This window comes from Lupinus angustifolius, chromosome LG20 (genome assembly GCF_001865875.1).
Source record: "Lupinus angustifolius cultivar Tanjil chromosome LG20, LupAngTanjil_v1.0, whole genome shotgun sequence".
Taxonomy (NCBI): domain Eukaryota; kingdom Viridiplantae; phylum Streptophyta; class Magnoliopsida; order Fabales; family Fabaceae; genus Lupinus; species Lupinus angustifolius.
In genome coordinates this window covers 6167837-6185633 of record NC_032028.1, presented here as the reverse complement: position 1 = coordinate 6185633, position 17797 = coordinate 6167837, and the positions used below count along the sequence as shown (strand labels likewise).

Below are 17797 nucleotides of genomic sequence, written 5' to 3'. Positions count from 1 at the left end.
GATCAAATATTAACAATTACTTCGGTCACACAATAGCCTTTCTTTGGACCGACTATTATTCACATGAAAAGAAACTTTATAATTGTTACATATTTATAATTACATGTATGTCATTATTTTGCCAAATTGTGTCTTCCTTTGGGCTGAACACAATTCGCATAAATAATCTCATACTCATCTATGTAATTCAATTAATTTCTAACAATAGAGGTTACTTTGGCAACATATTGCATCCATTAATCCAAGATAATTACCAGACAAAAAAAATAATTTAAAAGATGGGTCCATTACAAAACATGGGTCTACGTAACAGGTTAGCAAAGAGGAACAAATATATTGAGCTGTATCTTCAAATCCCAAAGAACATAAGAATAAAGAAAACAACAACTCTGGATGACCAAATAACAGCATTTTGTATTTCTCAAGGATTAGGAGAAAGACTATATAAACAGCTACGTTGGGGTAACTGCACAACTAGAATGCAATTTTTCATTTACACTGGACTCAATCTCTAGTGCCAATTTACCACGGAGAAGCAGCTTGTGCATCTATTCATCTATTCATCTATTGTGCATCTATTCATCTATTAATTAATGCTTTAAATTGTACATTGTAAGTTTGCAATCCTATTAAAAGAGTGAATACTGAAACGCAACCTGAATCCATGTTGCAAAGTACATATATACAAAAGACAGCAATCATATTCAATAAATCACGAGTTATGCAGCAATCATATTCCATAAATTCCAAAATTAAAACCTAAATTCTCAATCTTTATAACATAACAGCGGAAGCCTAATTCAATAATCCCTAAATTAAAATTAGGGTTCATACAAGATTGAGGAAAACACCCTTAATGAAGAATCATAAAATTCAGAACCTAGGCTCTCATACCACTTGTTGGAAATTCCTTATGATTGGTGAAATACCAATATTAGGATCTTGAATTTCATGATTCTTACTCACATATGTGCTGCTTTGATCCACGTTTCTGAAAGAGGTTTTGTGGTATGATGGTCTTCCTCAACCAAATCTCTGATTCTTCTTGGGACTTACGTTTTCACTCTGATGGGGAGAGAAGAAAACTGAATATGATTTGGTGTATTGGGGCATAACCTTCCTGATGTGTTTAACCTATAGGGTTTCCATTATCCCTATGGGTTAACCTAGTGGGTATCCACCCATTAGGCCCATATCCTTTATAACGTTTTTTAGAAATCTAAGGGGTATCACTAATTAGATCACTTATAATGTAACCCCGAAAATAAATCGCTAATGTCATTGTATCAAATATATTATGCTCACCTTAATTAGAAATTTATAATTTCTAACAACTGTGCTATGATTGAGTTTGCTTATATATCTCTTGCATTTCCCTTTTCACCCTTTCTTATTTGTTAATTGTTACACTAACACTTTTAATTCTGTCTCCATTTTGTTTGAATTGTTCATTAGCTGACACTTATGATGTTTTAATTTGCTTGTAGTCGAAGCCTAACATCCAGTAGTGCAAAAGTTCTGTCTTTTCAGAAGTACACAAATTACCCACATATATCAAATGGTCCTAGGAGAAAATATAGGAGGGTGAAAATAAACAAATCCTTAGAACAATCATGTCAACAAACCATATGACTTGATCATTATTAACAATGATGCATCTTCTGAAGATACAATGTATTCGATGTTGATAAAACTACTTAATGACGTGTGATTTGTAGGAAGGTTGACTTGAATGTTGTATAGTTTTTTAGACTAGTACAATGATGTGATCTTGAAGGGAAATGATTCCTTGTTTATTTTATTCCAGAATCCAATTATAAATACATGGCATGTAACAAATAAGGAAATTATTGAATATATTATGAATATGTTGCCTAATATAAGGGATATGGCTTAATAGAGGAGATACCAGATTAATACAGGAATTACACAAACTAATTACATAGAAGGAAGATATTTAGAAGAATATTTTATCAAAACCCTGCAGTTGAAGCGAATGGTTCCCGTATGTTGAGATTGGATAAAAAATCATTAAAAAGTATGTGTGGTAGTCCTTTTGTAAAGATATCAGGAATTTGATGACATGAGGGAACATAGAGTATTCGAGCTTGGTCACGAGCCACCTTTTCTCGAACAAAATGTATATTCATCTTAATGTGCTTCGTGTGTTGGTGTTGAATGGGTTGTCAAATAAATATATGACACTTACATTGTCACGGAAAACTAATGTAGCTTTGTGGATTGGAAAATGAAGTACCAGAAGAATATTGTGAATCCAACAAGACTTGAAGATGACGTTGGCTACCTCTCTATACTCGACTTCGGCACTAGAGCGAGAAAAAATGGGTTTTCGTTTAGAGGACCGGGAAATCAGATTATCATAGAGAAAAACATAGTAACCAGATATGGAGCATGTGGTGTCAGGACATCCACCCCAATAAGCATCAGTATATGAAGTAAGATCAGAAATTGATGATACATACAAATGTAAGCCAAAACTCATTGTGCCTTGCACGTAACACACAATGTGTTTGAGAGCATTCACATGCTCTGTTTTCAGATCATACATATGTAAGCATACATGTTGTAAAACATCTAAGATATTTGGTTTTGTAAATGTAAAATATTGCAAAGCACCTGCTAAATTCCGATAATGGGTGAGATCCTCATATGGTGAACATGAGGAGACACTAAGTTTTTGCTTAGTGTCTACATGTGTTGTTGTAAGTTTGAAAATGTCATGCCGACTCAATCAACAATTTTCTCAGCATGTTTTCTTTGGCAAAGAAATAGGCCACCATCATACCTGGTTACTACAATGACCAAAAAATAGTTGAAGGCCCAAATCCTGCAAATCAAATTATAAAGCAAGTAGTGACACGATGGACTTACGTAGATCATAAAATGAGGTGGTGAGGATGATATCATCTACAAATAAGAGAATGTAGATAAGAATGACAATGAAACCGAACATGTGGCTACCTGTTCGAATCCAACCCAAATTTAATGGGGAAACCCATTGTGATTGGGTTTTACTATAGTTCGATTTTCGGGTTCGAACCCGATTAACATAAAGTAAATTAATAAATAATAAAACATACACACATGGAATCACACTAATATAAAGGTAGATGCATGTTTTGTTTTTTCCTTACATTATATAAGTGCAGAAGTTTCACCAACTAAAGGAAGAAGAAGATGGAAGATAATTTCATAAAGAATATTTATGAATAATAGAGGTTTCAGATCAGTTCCCGTCGAGTTCGGATTACCCAAAACCTGACAGGTTCGGATATGGTAGTATTGTTTTCAACCCACTAAATTTGGATTCAGATTTGGAATTTTGGGTTAGGGGTTGAGTAAACACAAACTCAACTCGATAAGCCAGCCATTCCTAAATGTATGCCATGCCATTACCCTTACTATAGATAAATAAGGAATGGTCGGATTTGTTGTGATGAAAGCTTGTGATGGATATATAGGTAGTAAATCGTTGATACCAGGCATGGGGAATCTATTTGAGACCATAGAGAGAATTATTCAGAAGATAGACATAGGCTGGATGAACGGGATCTCGAATGGCTAATGCATATAAAGAGTCTCATGGAGTTTACTATGCAGAAAAGCCTTTTGAACATGCAACTGATGAATGGGCCATGATTTGGATAGAGCAATGCTGAGAATAGTCCCAATACTGGTTTTACCACAAGATTGTAAGTTTCATCACAATCCATTCCAGTTCTTTGAGACTTGCCATCACCAACAAGACGAACCTTAACCATTAGACTTCTTTTATGGCAAAAAGTCCACTTAGAACGAATAATATTAACATCATAAGATCTGGTACTAAATCACACTTCTTATTTTTAATAAAAGCATAATTTTCCTCTTGCATAGAGGATTTCCGATTCGAGTGAGACAATACTAGTATTGGGTTTTTAGGAATTGGAGAAATGGAATGGCCAATGGCAGGAAAAGACAAGCTCAATTGATGTTTTGGTCTAAAAATATCATGCATGCTGCAAGTTGTCATGATCCTGGTGGGTTGTGGTGTGGCTTAGTCTATTTCCGGAATAGGTTGTGGTGCTGATGAGGTGGTTGTGGGGCAACTGCCATGAGTTTAGGAGAAAAGAGCCCAACTGAATAGGTATTAAAAATTGATTTAATATGTATATACTGGCAGTGTAAGACTTTTTTACACTGTCAGTAACTCACTCATAATTGATTTGTTAACGATCGTTGACACTAAACAATAGTAATATAAATCAATGGTGGATGATATATTAATAATGTAAAAAACTTTCTACTGTCAGTGCATAGATTTTAAACTCTTCAAAAATAGGTTTAAATAAAGAGTCTAAAATTTATGTACTATTAAATGTAAATATTTATACACAATTAGTGTATCATCTACCATTATTTGTAATATTTTTACTTAAGAGTCAATGATGAATAAAAATGAAAACTAGTGTAAAAAGTCCTATACAGTTAGTGCATATTTTTTTTTTCTTAAATAAATAAATTATCAGAATTTTTAATGTGATACTTGATAAAGAAACTAAATAATTTTTTTTATTCTTTTAAGACGACTGAAATTAGGGAAAGGGACTGGACACAGTACTATACTTTAATAAACCCTCCAAGGTACGGATTAGAGTGGACGACAAACAAGTGAAAAAGGTTTCAGCATGGAGTTGGAGAAGGAATTTTCGTATTCTCTTGACACGTTTTGAGTAGCTTTTTGACATGGCTAAGATTTTAGTTTGTATGTGTATTATTGTGTTCAAAATAATTTAACAGCAGATATCAGTAACTCTTGCCTCCCTCTACTAAGACTATGATGTCCTTCAAATAGAGATAGATATTTCAAATGCTCCTAAAGCAAGGCGGAGCATGGATGCTCCTAAAGGGAAGAACATTGACTTCAGAGTTAAAATGATAAATGGCTCTCATGAGAAACTGGTATGTAACCTGCATAAAAGGCTGTCCTTGTTAGAGGAAGGGAGGTCTTGGCTGCATCCAGAGTGAAGTCATCAATCAAATAGACCCTCCCCTGTATGAGAATTTATGTCATCATCAATCAAAGGTGAAGTACCTAGCTACCATAAATTAGAGTTTCTAAATAAATGAGGCCAAATTCAACCTGTTTCACCAATAGATAGATGCAAATTCATCCACCTGAGGCTGATATCCTAAACACAAATATAGCCTACAGGGATACTGAAAATGTAAACCATCAGATAGGATATGTAATGTCTTATGAGTTATGAGTCATCCCTTCTCCAAAGGAGTAACAGTTTTGCAACAAAATAGCATACATCACAAACTCTGTTCATAAGTTCAAAGCATCACATCTGCAAGCATAGTTGTGTACATATGAGTTCTAAAGCATAGTTGTGTACATATGAGTACTAAAGCATAGTTGTGTACATGTGACTATGTGAGTACTAAAGTTGTTTAATTGGCTTCCTTAGGCCTAACTTCTATTCCTTCAACAACAAGACCATTTTTCCAATTACCACCCTTTGTCTCCAGAACACTCATCTGCACCTCATCATCTTCTAGGCCTGAATTGAAGAACTCTCCCATCTCAATCTCCAACCAACCATCACTTCTCACATTTGGACGTTGCAATCCCTGCAAACTGCTGCTCACATGCCTCCCATCTATGTTTGGGTCTAAACAGACCTTCTTGGGAGTACTCTGGCTACCAGATATATCTACTGCTAACTCCACGGGATAGCGAAGAAATCCTTCAGGGTCAATCATCTTGAAGACAAAATAAGCTGCATAGTGAGTATTTGGGGACAAGGAATTGGTATTTATCACCCCGCGAATTTCAAGCCAACACACATCCACAAGTTCAGCAACTTCTGGAAACCTAATTGGACACACATAAATGCAAAGATAGTTAGACAGAAACAAATGAATGGCATTGACATATGTATCACAAAACGACACAACATCCACAATCTGAATAATAGTAAAAGTACAGGATGGAAAAAGACCTCAGTTCAGTCTCGATACTACAAAATTTTGCTTGGATCTAACTCAGCTAAATAAAAATTAAAAATAACGAAAATACGAGCTCATTTTGATGGCTCATGCTATTCTCAGTATTCTGGTTCTTATTTATAGTGATAATTATATGTCTCATGATCAAGGATATTTGAGATTTTTTGCAAGCAACTTGAGCACAACAAGAAAACTCATAAGATAAAAAGACAACCATCAACTATTCAACTTATTCATGGAAGGGTCATAGATTAGTTGACTGGTATGTCATAACAGGTTCAAGTTTCAAGACTGATAATATTATCCATTTATAAACAAGGCAACAATTATAAAACAGTGTAAATATTGATTAATAAAAAAAATCCTTGTATGTATATTTGTAAAACTATAAACACAAGATATGTTATGTACTGTATACAAACAGATTGAGATAGGTCATGAACAAATGAGATGAATCAATAAACTCTGAAGCTCCACTCAACAAAACACGATTCTCTTAATTTTGTAGAAAATCGCAAATTAGTTATTGCGTACCAATTCATGGTTCTTTTGTGAATTGGTTCTCACAAAGAACGAACCAGATTTTCACATACAATTTAAGTTAAAGAAAGAACGAATAAAAAAGAGTTATGGGTGATCTGCACTCATCTACAAGAAATAATTTTATCTTGAAATAGTTCTCCTATTGCAAAGCAAAATCAAAACCTACATGAAGTAACACTAGAAACGGTTGTAGGGGGCTATAGAAACTCAACTGAATATACCCCTAACATACCGCATACTACATACTCGTCCCATCCCTGTACCATGTCTATGTATCAGGTGACTATGGCTAAACTTGCTTACAGAACTAGCAAAACACTTATAGGTGAAGGCGAGCTTACAAGGGTAATATCTATGCACTACAAATTTATACAGAATCATGATCCACCATTTATTTGTATTACTTCTATTTAAGAGTAAATCATTGTTGATGAAATAAAGGGTGGAAGATGCGGTGACAATGTAAAATAATCTTACACTGGTAGTGCATACATTTTTTGCTCGTAGGTAGGTTAGAGTATAATATCTATGTAATGTAAAAGAAGTACTGAATAATATAGACATAAGAGAAGTTGTAGAAAAGAGTGAATTAGAAAAATGGAGATCTGACCTAGAATCCGGCAAGGTTTTCCAGTTCCAATAATCAGGAGTATCACCCCAAACAATGGTGAGAGCTCTAGCAGCAAGCATGTAACATTTTTTCCCACTCTTTCTCTCCAAATGAAAGCTCTGAAATTCAAAGACTCAAATAATAAACCTAAAATATTGAAATGAGAATTAGATTAAACATAATAATCCATGTATGTATGTATGTACCTTAGTGGCGTGATCGATGATTATGGGGCGTTGAGAGAGAGCGAGATATATAGATTTGTTGGATGGAGACGTAGCGAGAAAAGAAGAATGGGAAATTGATCTGGAAAAGATGGAGGGATAATCAGAGGGGAGAAAAGAAGCCCAAACGGCGTCGGATTGAGAAGCGAAATAGAAGGTTCTGGAAACAAGGGAGAGGATACATGTGTCAAGAGGAGTAGTGCGGGAAAGTATGGTAGCTACGCATCCTTCAGGTAATGATTCAAACTCCATTGCTTATTCTCTTTCTTCTTCTTTTTTCTCTCTCTAAAGTCTAAACAGCACCGCGATCACCACTATTTATATTAGGCATCGCTCAGAAGTCAGAAGAATCTCGTATCCAGTGGGCCTTATTCCCTTCTACCAATGTCTTGTTTGGTAAAATAAATGTGTTTCCTTCTCTCTAATCCAAAAAGATATCATTCATTCCTATTAATTTTTAATAAGCAATATAAAAATGTAATTTTTTGTGTTTAGAAAATTTTATAATTTATATGATAATTTTTATTGGTGGGGACATGAAATGGATATCAGCTTTGAAACAGGTGAATCATATTCCTTAACTCATGGTATTCATAACATGTTTCTATCACTACTAATAAAATGTTAGTTTAATTGTGTAAAATCTCATTAAATCCTTAAGAAAATTAAAAGATTAAAAATTTAATTATTAAAAACATTTGTTGAATTGGAGAACCATAAATCCCAAAATATATTAGTTTTTTATTCAAAGGTTAAATAGATATTTGGTTAGTAGTAACAAACAAAATATTACTTTCTATTAATTTTTGTGTGCCTTGGTAGTATGTTTTGAAAGTCAACCCCATTAGTTAAAGACTTTTGTTCACATCATTCTCATTGCTAATTTTTTATATTAAATTTGTCCTTATATTTATTCTCTACTCACTTCGTCAGATTCATAATTGTAAAAATCGGCTCGGACTGACCGGTTCAACCAGTTGAACCGAGAACTGGCCTCCAAACCGGTCCGAGCCACATATCAGATTGTTTATGCACAAGAACCGGGAAGAACCGACTTGACTTGACCGGATTATATAAAAATCGGTGACTCGGTCAGCTCTTGTTGAACCGGCGAGTCACCTTTATTTATAAAAAATCGCTAACCTCAAAACAACGTCGTTTTGTGAGGTGTATTTTTAAGAAAAAAAAGCATAAAATGACATCGTTTTGGGCTCTAACTAATACCCTAATTTTAGAATTATTGAATAGTGGCATACAAGTGGCTAATTTGGAATTGCCTATTTTCATCTTTGCTGTCATAAACTTGTGAAACTGCCATAGTGCCATCTGCAATCTGTCGTGAGTGTAAGTATTTTGCACTTTTGATTATCAATAACCTATTATTTACGTGTCATTACCCACAATGATTAACTTATATTTACTTTATGTCGCCTCTGTCACTGTACTGTATGTATGCCTTTATTATTGAAGTTCAATAATTCAATTATTTGCATGTCACTATTTCATGACTTCATCTTTAAACAAATTAAAATTCAATTAACATTGGCTAAAAACTTATATGGCTATACATAAAACTGATAAAAGTGGCAATGTTTTGACTTTGACATCTTGAATAAATTTGTCATTTTGATTACTGATAAGTATTCACCATATGTGGAGACTTCAATTCATAACAAAAATGAGAATTAACAAGCAATAAATAGTCTAATTTACAAGCATATAGCATTTTCTTTATATGAACGATAAATCTATCATTATCTGAATGTCAATATGATGCAATGAGTATTCAATAAAGCATAATGCATTCTTTATTGGTTATAACAATGATAGTTTTATGATCATAATTTACTCCAATGAAGGCAATTTTGATTAGTAATAATAATTAACAATAACAATAATATGGTAATATAATAGTAATAACTAATAAGTTTTTCTCAATTTCTAATTGTTATAGTCATATACATAATTGGTTATTTCATCATATAGCTTATATTTATAAGTTTTCTATATTGTTAAGTTATTTTGTATGATGATTTGTTATTGTTATTTGTTATGTTTTTGTTACAGATGTCTTTTAATCAGTCTAATGAACGTGAAACAGAACCACCTTCTTCACAAGCATCAATACAAAATTCCTCTCAATGATATGTTAGACAGAAATCAAATTTAGCTTGGGCACATTGTACACAAGCTATTGAAGTTAATGGAAAAACTGTTTTATCATGCCTCTATTGTAAAAAGATTATCAAAGGTGGTGGAATTAATAGGCTCAAGAGTCATTTGGCTGGAGAAAGATGACAAGTTGAGCAATGTAAGAAAGTTCTTGCGGATGTGAAATTTGAAATGAAACAAAATATTGATGAATGCAGAAACAAGAAAAGAAAAACTCAAGAAGAGTACGAGGAAAGTAATCCGAGTGATGATAGAGTGGAAGATGTTGCCATAACATTACCTTCTAGATCTCAAAGGGGGGAAACATTGGACACATTGGTGAGTTTTTTATGCCTAGAACAACTGTAGGAGCTCAACCTACACTAAAGAGTGTGTTTGTTATATCTGAGCCACTAGTTTGTTTGTTACGTCTTGTTGATAGTGAAGATAAACCTGCCATGTGTTTTCTTTATCAAGCATTTTATAAAGCAAGAGAATAGATGGTGAAAAGGTTCCAAAGAAAGTGGAACCTTACTTGAACATCATAGATAGTCGTTGGGATTCTCAGCTTCGTAAGAATCTTCATGTTGCGGGCTATTGGTTAAATCCAGCTTGCCGATTCAACTTCGTAGAATTTGAAAAACATAAATCCACAATATCTGGCCTTTTGGATGCCATTGAAGGTGTTCTTATGGAGATACTAATTTGAATACTAAATTGACAAGCGAGATGAGAATATTTAAAGATTCTGAATTAGATTTTGGAAGACAAGTTGCTATTCGTGAAAAAACTACAGTGAGATCAGGTAAAATTAGTGATTGACAGTTAATTTATATTCTATAATTGTACTTCAATATATTATGAATATGAGTATATATATTAAATTTATTACATTTGTTATTTTAGATCAATGGTGGAAATCATATGGATGCGGTGCACCAAATTTGCAACAATTGGCAATCCGTATTTTAAGTCAAACATGTAGTGCTTCTGGTTGTGAACGAAATTGGAGTGTCTTTGAGCATATTCACTCAAATAAAAGAAATAGGTTAGAGAATCAAAAGTTAAATAATCTTGTATATGTTCGTTACAACTTGAGGCTTCAACAAAGGTACAATAATTATGATTACTTGCTTCTATATATAACTAAATTTGTTTTGATTTTATTATATTGATATATGGTCAAAATGTCAAATTACTAAACTTAGGAACCGGCTAAGACATCAAAGTTATGACCCCATCAATTTTGAAGTAGTTGATGACTATTTTAATTGGGTAATGGAGGAGTCACCACCTTTCTTAACCATCAAGGAGGTTGAGGCATTGCGTAATGATCTTGCTAATATGACAATTGAATCCATTTCTGATGATAATGGTATGTACCTTGATTATATTATGATTATGAATTATGATTATGAATTATGATTTATTATTTGATATTTGATATCACTTTTTGGTACATATTTGATATCACTTGATGTTAATGTTAATTGTTATATTATATTGAAATGTTGTTTTTGTTACAGTTCAATTAAATTTGGATGATGATGATGATGGACAAGACAACACCATGGAAAATTCAAATCAAAATGAAAGCAATGTTGTAGAATATTCTGATTTATTTGTTGAAGAAGAGATGCATAACTTGGAACAACTTTGTCTCCTTTTATTATTGACATTGAAATGTTTGATAATTGGTAATTAATTTTTATGTAAAGGTTACTTTTGTGACAAATATTTTTTACAATATCATATTAGGTATTAATATTATTAGAAATTTATTGATGAAAATCGGATTAACATGTTCAACCAATGACTCGCCGGTCCGACCAGTAACTCATTGATCTAATAGCTTGGCCGAGTCGATGACCAGTCCGAGTTTAATAACATGTCTAATTATTACTTTAACTCCATTATTAATAGATTTGTAGGTGTGACACTTTAATTACACAGGTTTTCACACGTGGTGCTATTAATTACAACCCTTCTCCATCTTTAATCCCCCTCTCGACCATTTATTTCTTCTATAACATAGGACACCACCATCATAGGACACCACCATCACCCTCATTCAAGATCCAATTATATCCCATTTGTAAATTCTATACATTTTCTAAAATTTGATGATTAAATCACATAAAGTTAGAAGGGGCTTTTTAAAATGAGTTTAAAATATGTGTACCGGCAATGTAATTTTTTTTACATTGTCAGTACATTATATACAGTTGATTTGTATTACTTTTATTTGATAGTCAATGATAGTTAATAAATAAATGGTTTATGATTTATTGACAGTACAAAAAATAATTATACTGTCAATGTATACATATTAAATCCTTTCAAAATATATAAGACACTTTTCGTTTTGAGAAAAAAATTATGTACTGCCAATTTAAAAATTTATACATTGTTACTGCATCATTTACTATTCATCTTTAATGACCATTGACTTTTCAAAAAAATATAATACAAATATCTGTGTATAAATCTTTATACGAACAATGCATAACAAGTTTAGATTTCAGGGAAATATTAAGAAATGATAAATAAGTAAAAATATAGATATTGTCACATACAAGAAATAAGAAACTAATGAGTTGGCTTGTTGGTATAAGAATTAGGTGATGGATAGTTTAAAGGTGAAAGTTCAAGCTTTATCCATAATGTAAGACCGGTTGGAAGAGAGAAAATTACATACATAAAAAAAAGATTAATTTCTTATTTAATAATTATATCTTTCATTTATAAAAAAAGAAAGAAAAACTTATAATACATAAGATAATTTTTTAATCACATTTCATACTTTTTTTCCGTATTAAATAATACAATTATTTTGTATGAAGATTAATTTTTCACCATTTGACATTTTAAATCAAAACTGGCCTGTGTGTACGTCATGTCAGTAAAGTTCAATGTCAAATCTCATTCCCCAAATCCATCATTCCCCTAAACCTGACCTCGTCTCATGGTTACTTGGTCATGATGATGTTTGTTTGTCAGTGTCTCTATTCAATTATGTACAAAGTAGTAATGATATCTCTTTGGTCGAAAATATTATTGATTATCTAAATTTTTTCCATCATATATAAATTATTAACAAAAGTGAATACATATTAAAAAAATGACTCAATCAACAGTTAGGGTCCCTTACCCAACCCATAGGGATGGCAATGGGCGCGAGTAGCGGGTATTTGCCGATACCCAACGTGTTTTTAACTTTAATTATATATTTATATAATTTGTAATAATCATTATGTAAAAATATTGTTACATGAATAATATAATATTTATATGATAAATTTATGATCATAGTCAAATATATATAATTTATTATGAATTAATAATAAAATATATGATATATAATCTTAAAATAATAATAAATATATATAAAATATAAAATTTGCAGGTACTCGTAGGGCGGGTATCACAAAACTCGCTCCCGTCCATAAGCTATTATTGTGAGTACGCATTGTGAGTATTTCCATATATACCGGCTTTTCAAATGAATCTATGTATTTGTTTGGCCTGCATTTGGTCATAAATATGTGTTTGTTTTCCCACCTTGCCCCTTCCCTGCTATTGTTACATTATTACCTGACTGCCATTACTAATCTTAATAAATTAAGTTTAGAATTATGGTTCAATGGTAGGTTTATGATGTGTTTGGCTTCATATTTTCTGTTTTATTGATAGAATCCATATTTCTAAAAATATTGAAAACAAGAAAAGTTGTTTTCTCCTTTTCTTTCAGAAATTGTTTGGTGGCTAATCCAAAGAAAATTCAATGACAGTTGATTGAAATTTATCAACTGCTGGAAATATCACATATACCACTTCATATAATACTTCATCAAAATATATTTAATTGTTAATTTTTAAATAATAATTATAATTAAGTTAAACCCTCACATATAATTCCTAAAATATAATTTAGATATAAATAAATTTTACCAGTTGAAATACTCTGTGACTCAAACATGGTATAGAAAGATATTTATTAGTGATTACATCATGTAAATCATGGTTAGAGATTATCCATTTCAATTTGATATCTTCAATCATATCTCACCAATAATATAGTATCACATCATTAAAAATTTCTCAATTTATATCAATAAAAAGTATTCATTTTGTGCTACTTATCATTCCCCTTACTAAAACAAAATTTAATATTAGGTAATATAATATTATTGGGTGGGAGAGTTAATGTTTATCCATAAGTCATAACCATATTGATGTAAAGAATGGTGCAAGGTAGTCAAAATATAACCTTAATTAAACAAAGGAAATGGCTGGATACCATCCATATATGTGAAGACAATAGTCACATCCAACTAATTTCAACCCAAAAACTATAATTTGTATTCCACATTTTATGGATTCCATCTAAAAGGGCACCTAATAATTAAGTCCATTCAATTCTCTCCCACTTTTCTCTCCTACACTTCTGAGGAGGGAAAACATCATCATTTTTCCTTTGTCACCAAACATGGCTTACTCTTCTTTTGATCTTTTTGTTGTTCCATTCTTATAGACTTTATTCCCCTCATAAAGGGGTCCTTCAATGTCATTTGAGGGACCCTTGAAAATTTAATCATTAACTTTGATATTACAAATTCTTATTAATTAATTTAACAAAGTGTTTTACACTTTTGAGACAATTTTTGTTGCCATTGATATTGGATGAAAACATTGTTTAGAAGGAAGATTTATAGATATATTTTTTTGTAATTTGTAGTAGTTCCTCAACAAGGAGGAACACTTCTTGAAGGTTGCATTTTGATATTTTATGCCTGGAAGCATGAACTGCTTACCGTGTTTTACATCTCAGAAAAGTAAGAAAAGCAATAGCAAGAGGGAGCATGGAAATACACCACCGGAAAACGTTACGGCGAAAGCTCCAGGTAACTTCGTGCATACATCTTTTTCTCTAGTAATAATTCATGTGTAAAAATGGTTGTGATAAAGATTTATGAATCATAAGTGTCCAAATCAAGACCCATGCATAATGGACACAAATCAAGAAATAGTCCAAAGTTTACATTGTTTGATGTCATTTCAATGCATGTGAATGGTTATCTTATTATACATTATGTATGACAAGCTTGTCATTAATAAATTGTGATTTCTAGCAACATTGTTTTTAACTAGTTTGCATGACAGAAAAAAAAATGATGTTATCTTTGTTATGTTGATATGCAGATATGAAAAAACCAAGGCCAGATGACCCAAACCAAGTTTTTGACCCTGCAAATATTAATGCACAAAATTACACTTTTCGGGAGCTAGCAACTGCAACAAAGAATTTCAGGCAGGAATGTATGATGGGTGAAGAAGGCTTTGGCAGAATCTACAAAGGGATTATTCCTGCAACTGGCAAGGTTCATTTTTAACTTTGAATTGCTCAAAATTAGACCCTCAATAATTTCTTTGTTTGTTTTATCACATTCTTTCTTTGGGGATATATTCAGGTTGTGGCTGTGAAGCAACTCGACCGAAATGCTATGCAAGGTTGCAAGGATTATCTGGCTGAGGTTTGGGCGCTAAGTCTCTTGCACCATGAAAATCTGGTCAATCTCATTGGCTATTGTGCTGATGGGGATCAGCGTCTTCTCGTTTATGAATTCATTCAAGCGATTCCTCTGGAAATTCGTCTTTTTGGTACATAACCTTTCCTTCTCTGTATAAATTTTTCTGTCGAGTTTTGAAAGAGTTATTGGTTAGATAACTTAGAGAAAATATACCATTAAACATGTGTATATTGAGCTTATTACTCCATTGTGTTCTGTTTGCAAATAAATTGTTCCTGTTGAATTGTTTATGATATGAAATGTTTAACCAAGACATGTCAACTGCTAAATGAACTGTGAATGATATACGTAAATTACTTAGCATTACTTGGAGTATAAAATCCACTTCGATCATATCAATGTCTCGAATGGGATTAATTTGTGGCTATCTGTTAGGAAACATGCTTGTTGCAGATATAAAGGACTGAAAAAGTATTGATTGTTAAAGTATATTATCTTAGTTTTGGTACAAACCAACTTCCTTTTAGTTGCTTCAATCTTAAATATATCACTTGTGTGCTTTTGGCGCAGAGAAAAAAGGTGACGAGCCTCCATTAGATTGGTACAACAGAATGAAAATAGCAGTTGGAGCTGCTAGAGGAGTAGAGTACTTGCATGACAGTGCCAATCCTCCAGTTATATACCGGGACTTAAAAGCATCAAACATTTTACTGGATGAGAATCTGAATGTAAGACTAAGTGATTTTGGAATGGCCAAGTTTACTGGTGGAGATAATAAGATGACCCCTTCACCTGCAAGAGTTATGGGTACCTATGGTCACTGTGCTCCAGAGTATGTGAGAACAGGTCAAGTCACTATTAAATCAGATGTATATAGTTTTGGAATTGTCTTGCTAGAGCTCATAACTGGGCGACGAGCAGTTGATACCAGAAGACCAAATGACGAGCAAAACCTAGTTTCATGGGTAAATTATACCATTCTCCTATGGATATTGTCCTATATTGCTTTTCCTTTGGTTTAGAATGATAAGCATGTTTGGCTTGTAGTGTGTACACTCCAAAATCTCGGTTTGGTTGTGCAAATTGAGTTTCATTAACAAATGCAATAGGTCATTTTATGAAGCCAAATATCGTGGTTGCGGCAGCCACCACGAATGCAATAGGTTGTGATTGCTGACCATACTAGTTGTAGTTGTCTGTCACCATGATTTAAAACCCTGTCAACTTCCAAAAAATTAATTGACATGCTTTTTCTATAATGATACACATTTCCTTTTGTGACCGAGCAGGCACAACCCTTATTCAGGGACCCAAAAAGGTTTCCAGATATGGCAGATCCACTTCTTGATAAGCAGTTCCCAGAAAAGGATCTCAACCAAGCTGTTGCAATAGCAGCAATGTGCTTACAAGAGGAACCAGAAGCCCGTCCTTTGATTAGTGATGTTGTAACTGCTCTGAGCTTTCTTTCCGTAGTTCCTCCCGCAGATGCTATTCCACCCTCTGTCTCACATGCCGCATCGGTCTCTAAACATAGTGAAGGTGCAAGTGAAAGTGATAGTGAAAGTGGAAGTGAATATGAAAGTGGAAGCGAAGAAGGGGTTGATAAGGAGAGCCGCAGAAGATATAGTTCAAAGAAGGGTTCTTCTAAGTATAAGGGTGGATCAAGTTCAAAATACCAAGAAAGTGATGTTTCAGAAGATACTATGGGAAGCAAGGAGTTTTACTCCAAATCAAGCCGCAAAAGCAGCACAAGATCAAGGAATGGAACAATCACTTCAGAAGCAGAAGATGGAAGTGTTTCTTCCAGCAACAAAAGCAGTAGGAAACCACACGGAAATTAAGGCCCAGCATGAAATCTTCTACAAGAGGGTTAAGTCAGAAGAGTAGCAAAAAAACTTCTGCAAAAGATTTAAGCACCAAGAGTAGTAGAAAATCTTCTATCTGAATTTTAAGCCACAAGAGTAGCATGGCATCATATGAGGATAGAAGCATTTCCCTAAATCCCAAATAGCACCAAGAGCAGTGTGGAATTAGATGAGAGAAATGTTCATTATACATAACAAAATTATCAACCTATGGTTGCATACATGCATGATGAATAACAGGCATGCACATACTTTGACATGTCGCTTTGTAATGTTATGTCAAAGTCTGGTTGTTTATACATCAATTTCGTTGAGCTATACAAGAAGCATAAGATAACCATATATGTAGAATTATTCTCAAAACTGAAACTTGAAAATCATGCATCATTTATATCTCTTTCTTTTTTTATTAGGCTTCATGTACAATTTTTTTATTTCCTTTTGTTTCAAGAACTAGAGTGAAGATCACTGTGAAATCCCATAGGGAGCGCTTGGCCTATATTGGAAGAGTGATCCCTACTCGGTTTATTTGATTGTGACAAATGTAATGTTCTAGATGTTGTTACATGATTGTGTCATCTATGTGACAATTAATGCTATCTTAAAAAACAGAACAATACTTTTGAGTAGAGTTAGTTATCAGTTGAAAGAATTTATTCATTTTGTTGCCTGATAACCGAATAGCTTTGTTGAATGATCTTAAATTATGCCATAATCATTGCTTTTACCTTGAGACAATGGTTTAAGTTTTGCTAGTTTATGCTAGCATCGTTGTGTAAGGAGGAAGGGAACAGTAGAACACAGAGTAGGGAGGGAAAGAGAGATAAGAGTATAAGTAGTTGTTGATACCAAGTACAT

The 17797-nt window shown here is 33.0% G+C and overlaps 2 protein-coding genes across 3 annotated transcripts; one reads left to right on the top strand and one right to left on the bottom strand.

The window, feature by feature from the left end:
• Positions 5298-7694, bottom strand: LOC109336650 (putative F-box protein PP2-B12). The gene is made up of 3 exons (XM_019573376.1): positions 7375-7694; positions 7169-7287; positions 5298-5881 (listed from the first exon to the last, which is right to left on the bottom strand). The coding sequence occupies exons 1-3, from the start codon at positions 7642-7644 to the stop codon at positions 5458-5460; spliced, it is 813 nt and encodes a 270-aa protein (XP_019428921.1). The 5' UTR covers positions 7645-7694; the 3' UTR covers positions 5298-5457.
• Positions 13978-17343, top strand: LOC109335196 (probable serine/threonine-protein kinase PBL26). 2 transcript variants are annotated; one of them, XM_019571307.1, is made up of 5 exons: positions 13978-14447; positions 14746-14924; positions 15015-15204; positions 15654-16039; positions 16364-17343. In XM_019571307.1, the coding sequence occupies exons 1-5, from the start codon at positions 14333-14335 to the stop codon at positions 16913-16915; spliced, it is 1422 nt and encodes a 473-aa protein (XP_019426852.1). In that variant the 5' UTR covers positions 13978-14332; the 3' UTR covers positions 16916-17343. The 2 variants fall into 2 exon arrangements, with proteins under 2 accessions (XP_019426852.1, XP_019426851.1); XM_019571306.1 differs by having other exon boundaries at positions 15645-16039.

What these genes read in the sequence shown, in the direction of transcription:
- LOC109336650 (XM_019573376.1), bottom strand. Translation starts at nt 7,644, where the DNA reads ATGGAGTTTGAATCATTACCTGAAGGATGCGTAGCTACCATACTTTCC. An exon ending in TCATCGATCACGCCACTAAG is followed by an intron (nt 7,288 to 7,374) that starts GTACATACATAC and finishes TTTGAATTTCAG; the next exon opens with AGCTTTCATTTGGAGAGAAA. An exon ending in AAAACCTTGCCGGATTCTAG is followed by an intron (nt 5,882 to 7,168) that starts GTCAGATCTCCA and finishes GTGTCCAATTAG; the next exon opens with GTTTCCAGAAGTTGCTGAAC.
- LOC109335196 (XM_019571306.1), top strand. Translation starts at nt 14,333, where the DNA reads ATGCCTGGAAGCATGAACTGCTTACCGTGTTTTACATCTCAGAAAAGT. An exon ending in TTATTCCTGCAACTGGCAAG is followed by an intron (nt 14,925 to 15,014) that starts GTTCATTTTTAA and finishes GGATATATTCAG; the next exon opens with GTTGTGGCTGTGAAGCAACT. An exon ending in TCTGGAAATTCGTCTTTTTG is followed by an intron (nt 15,205 to 15,644) that starts GTACATAACCTT and finishes CTTTTGGCGCAG; the next exon opens with AGAAAAAAGGTGACGAGCCT.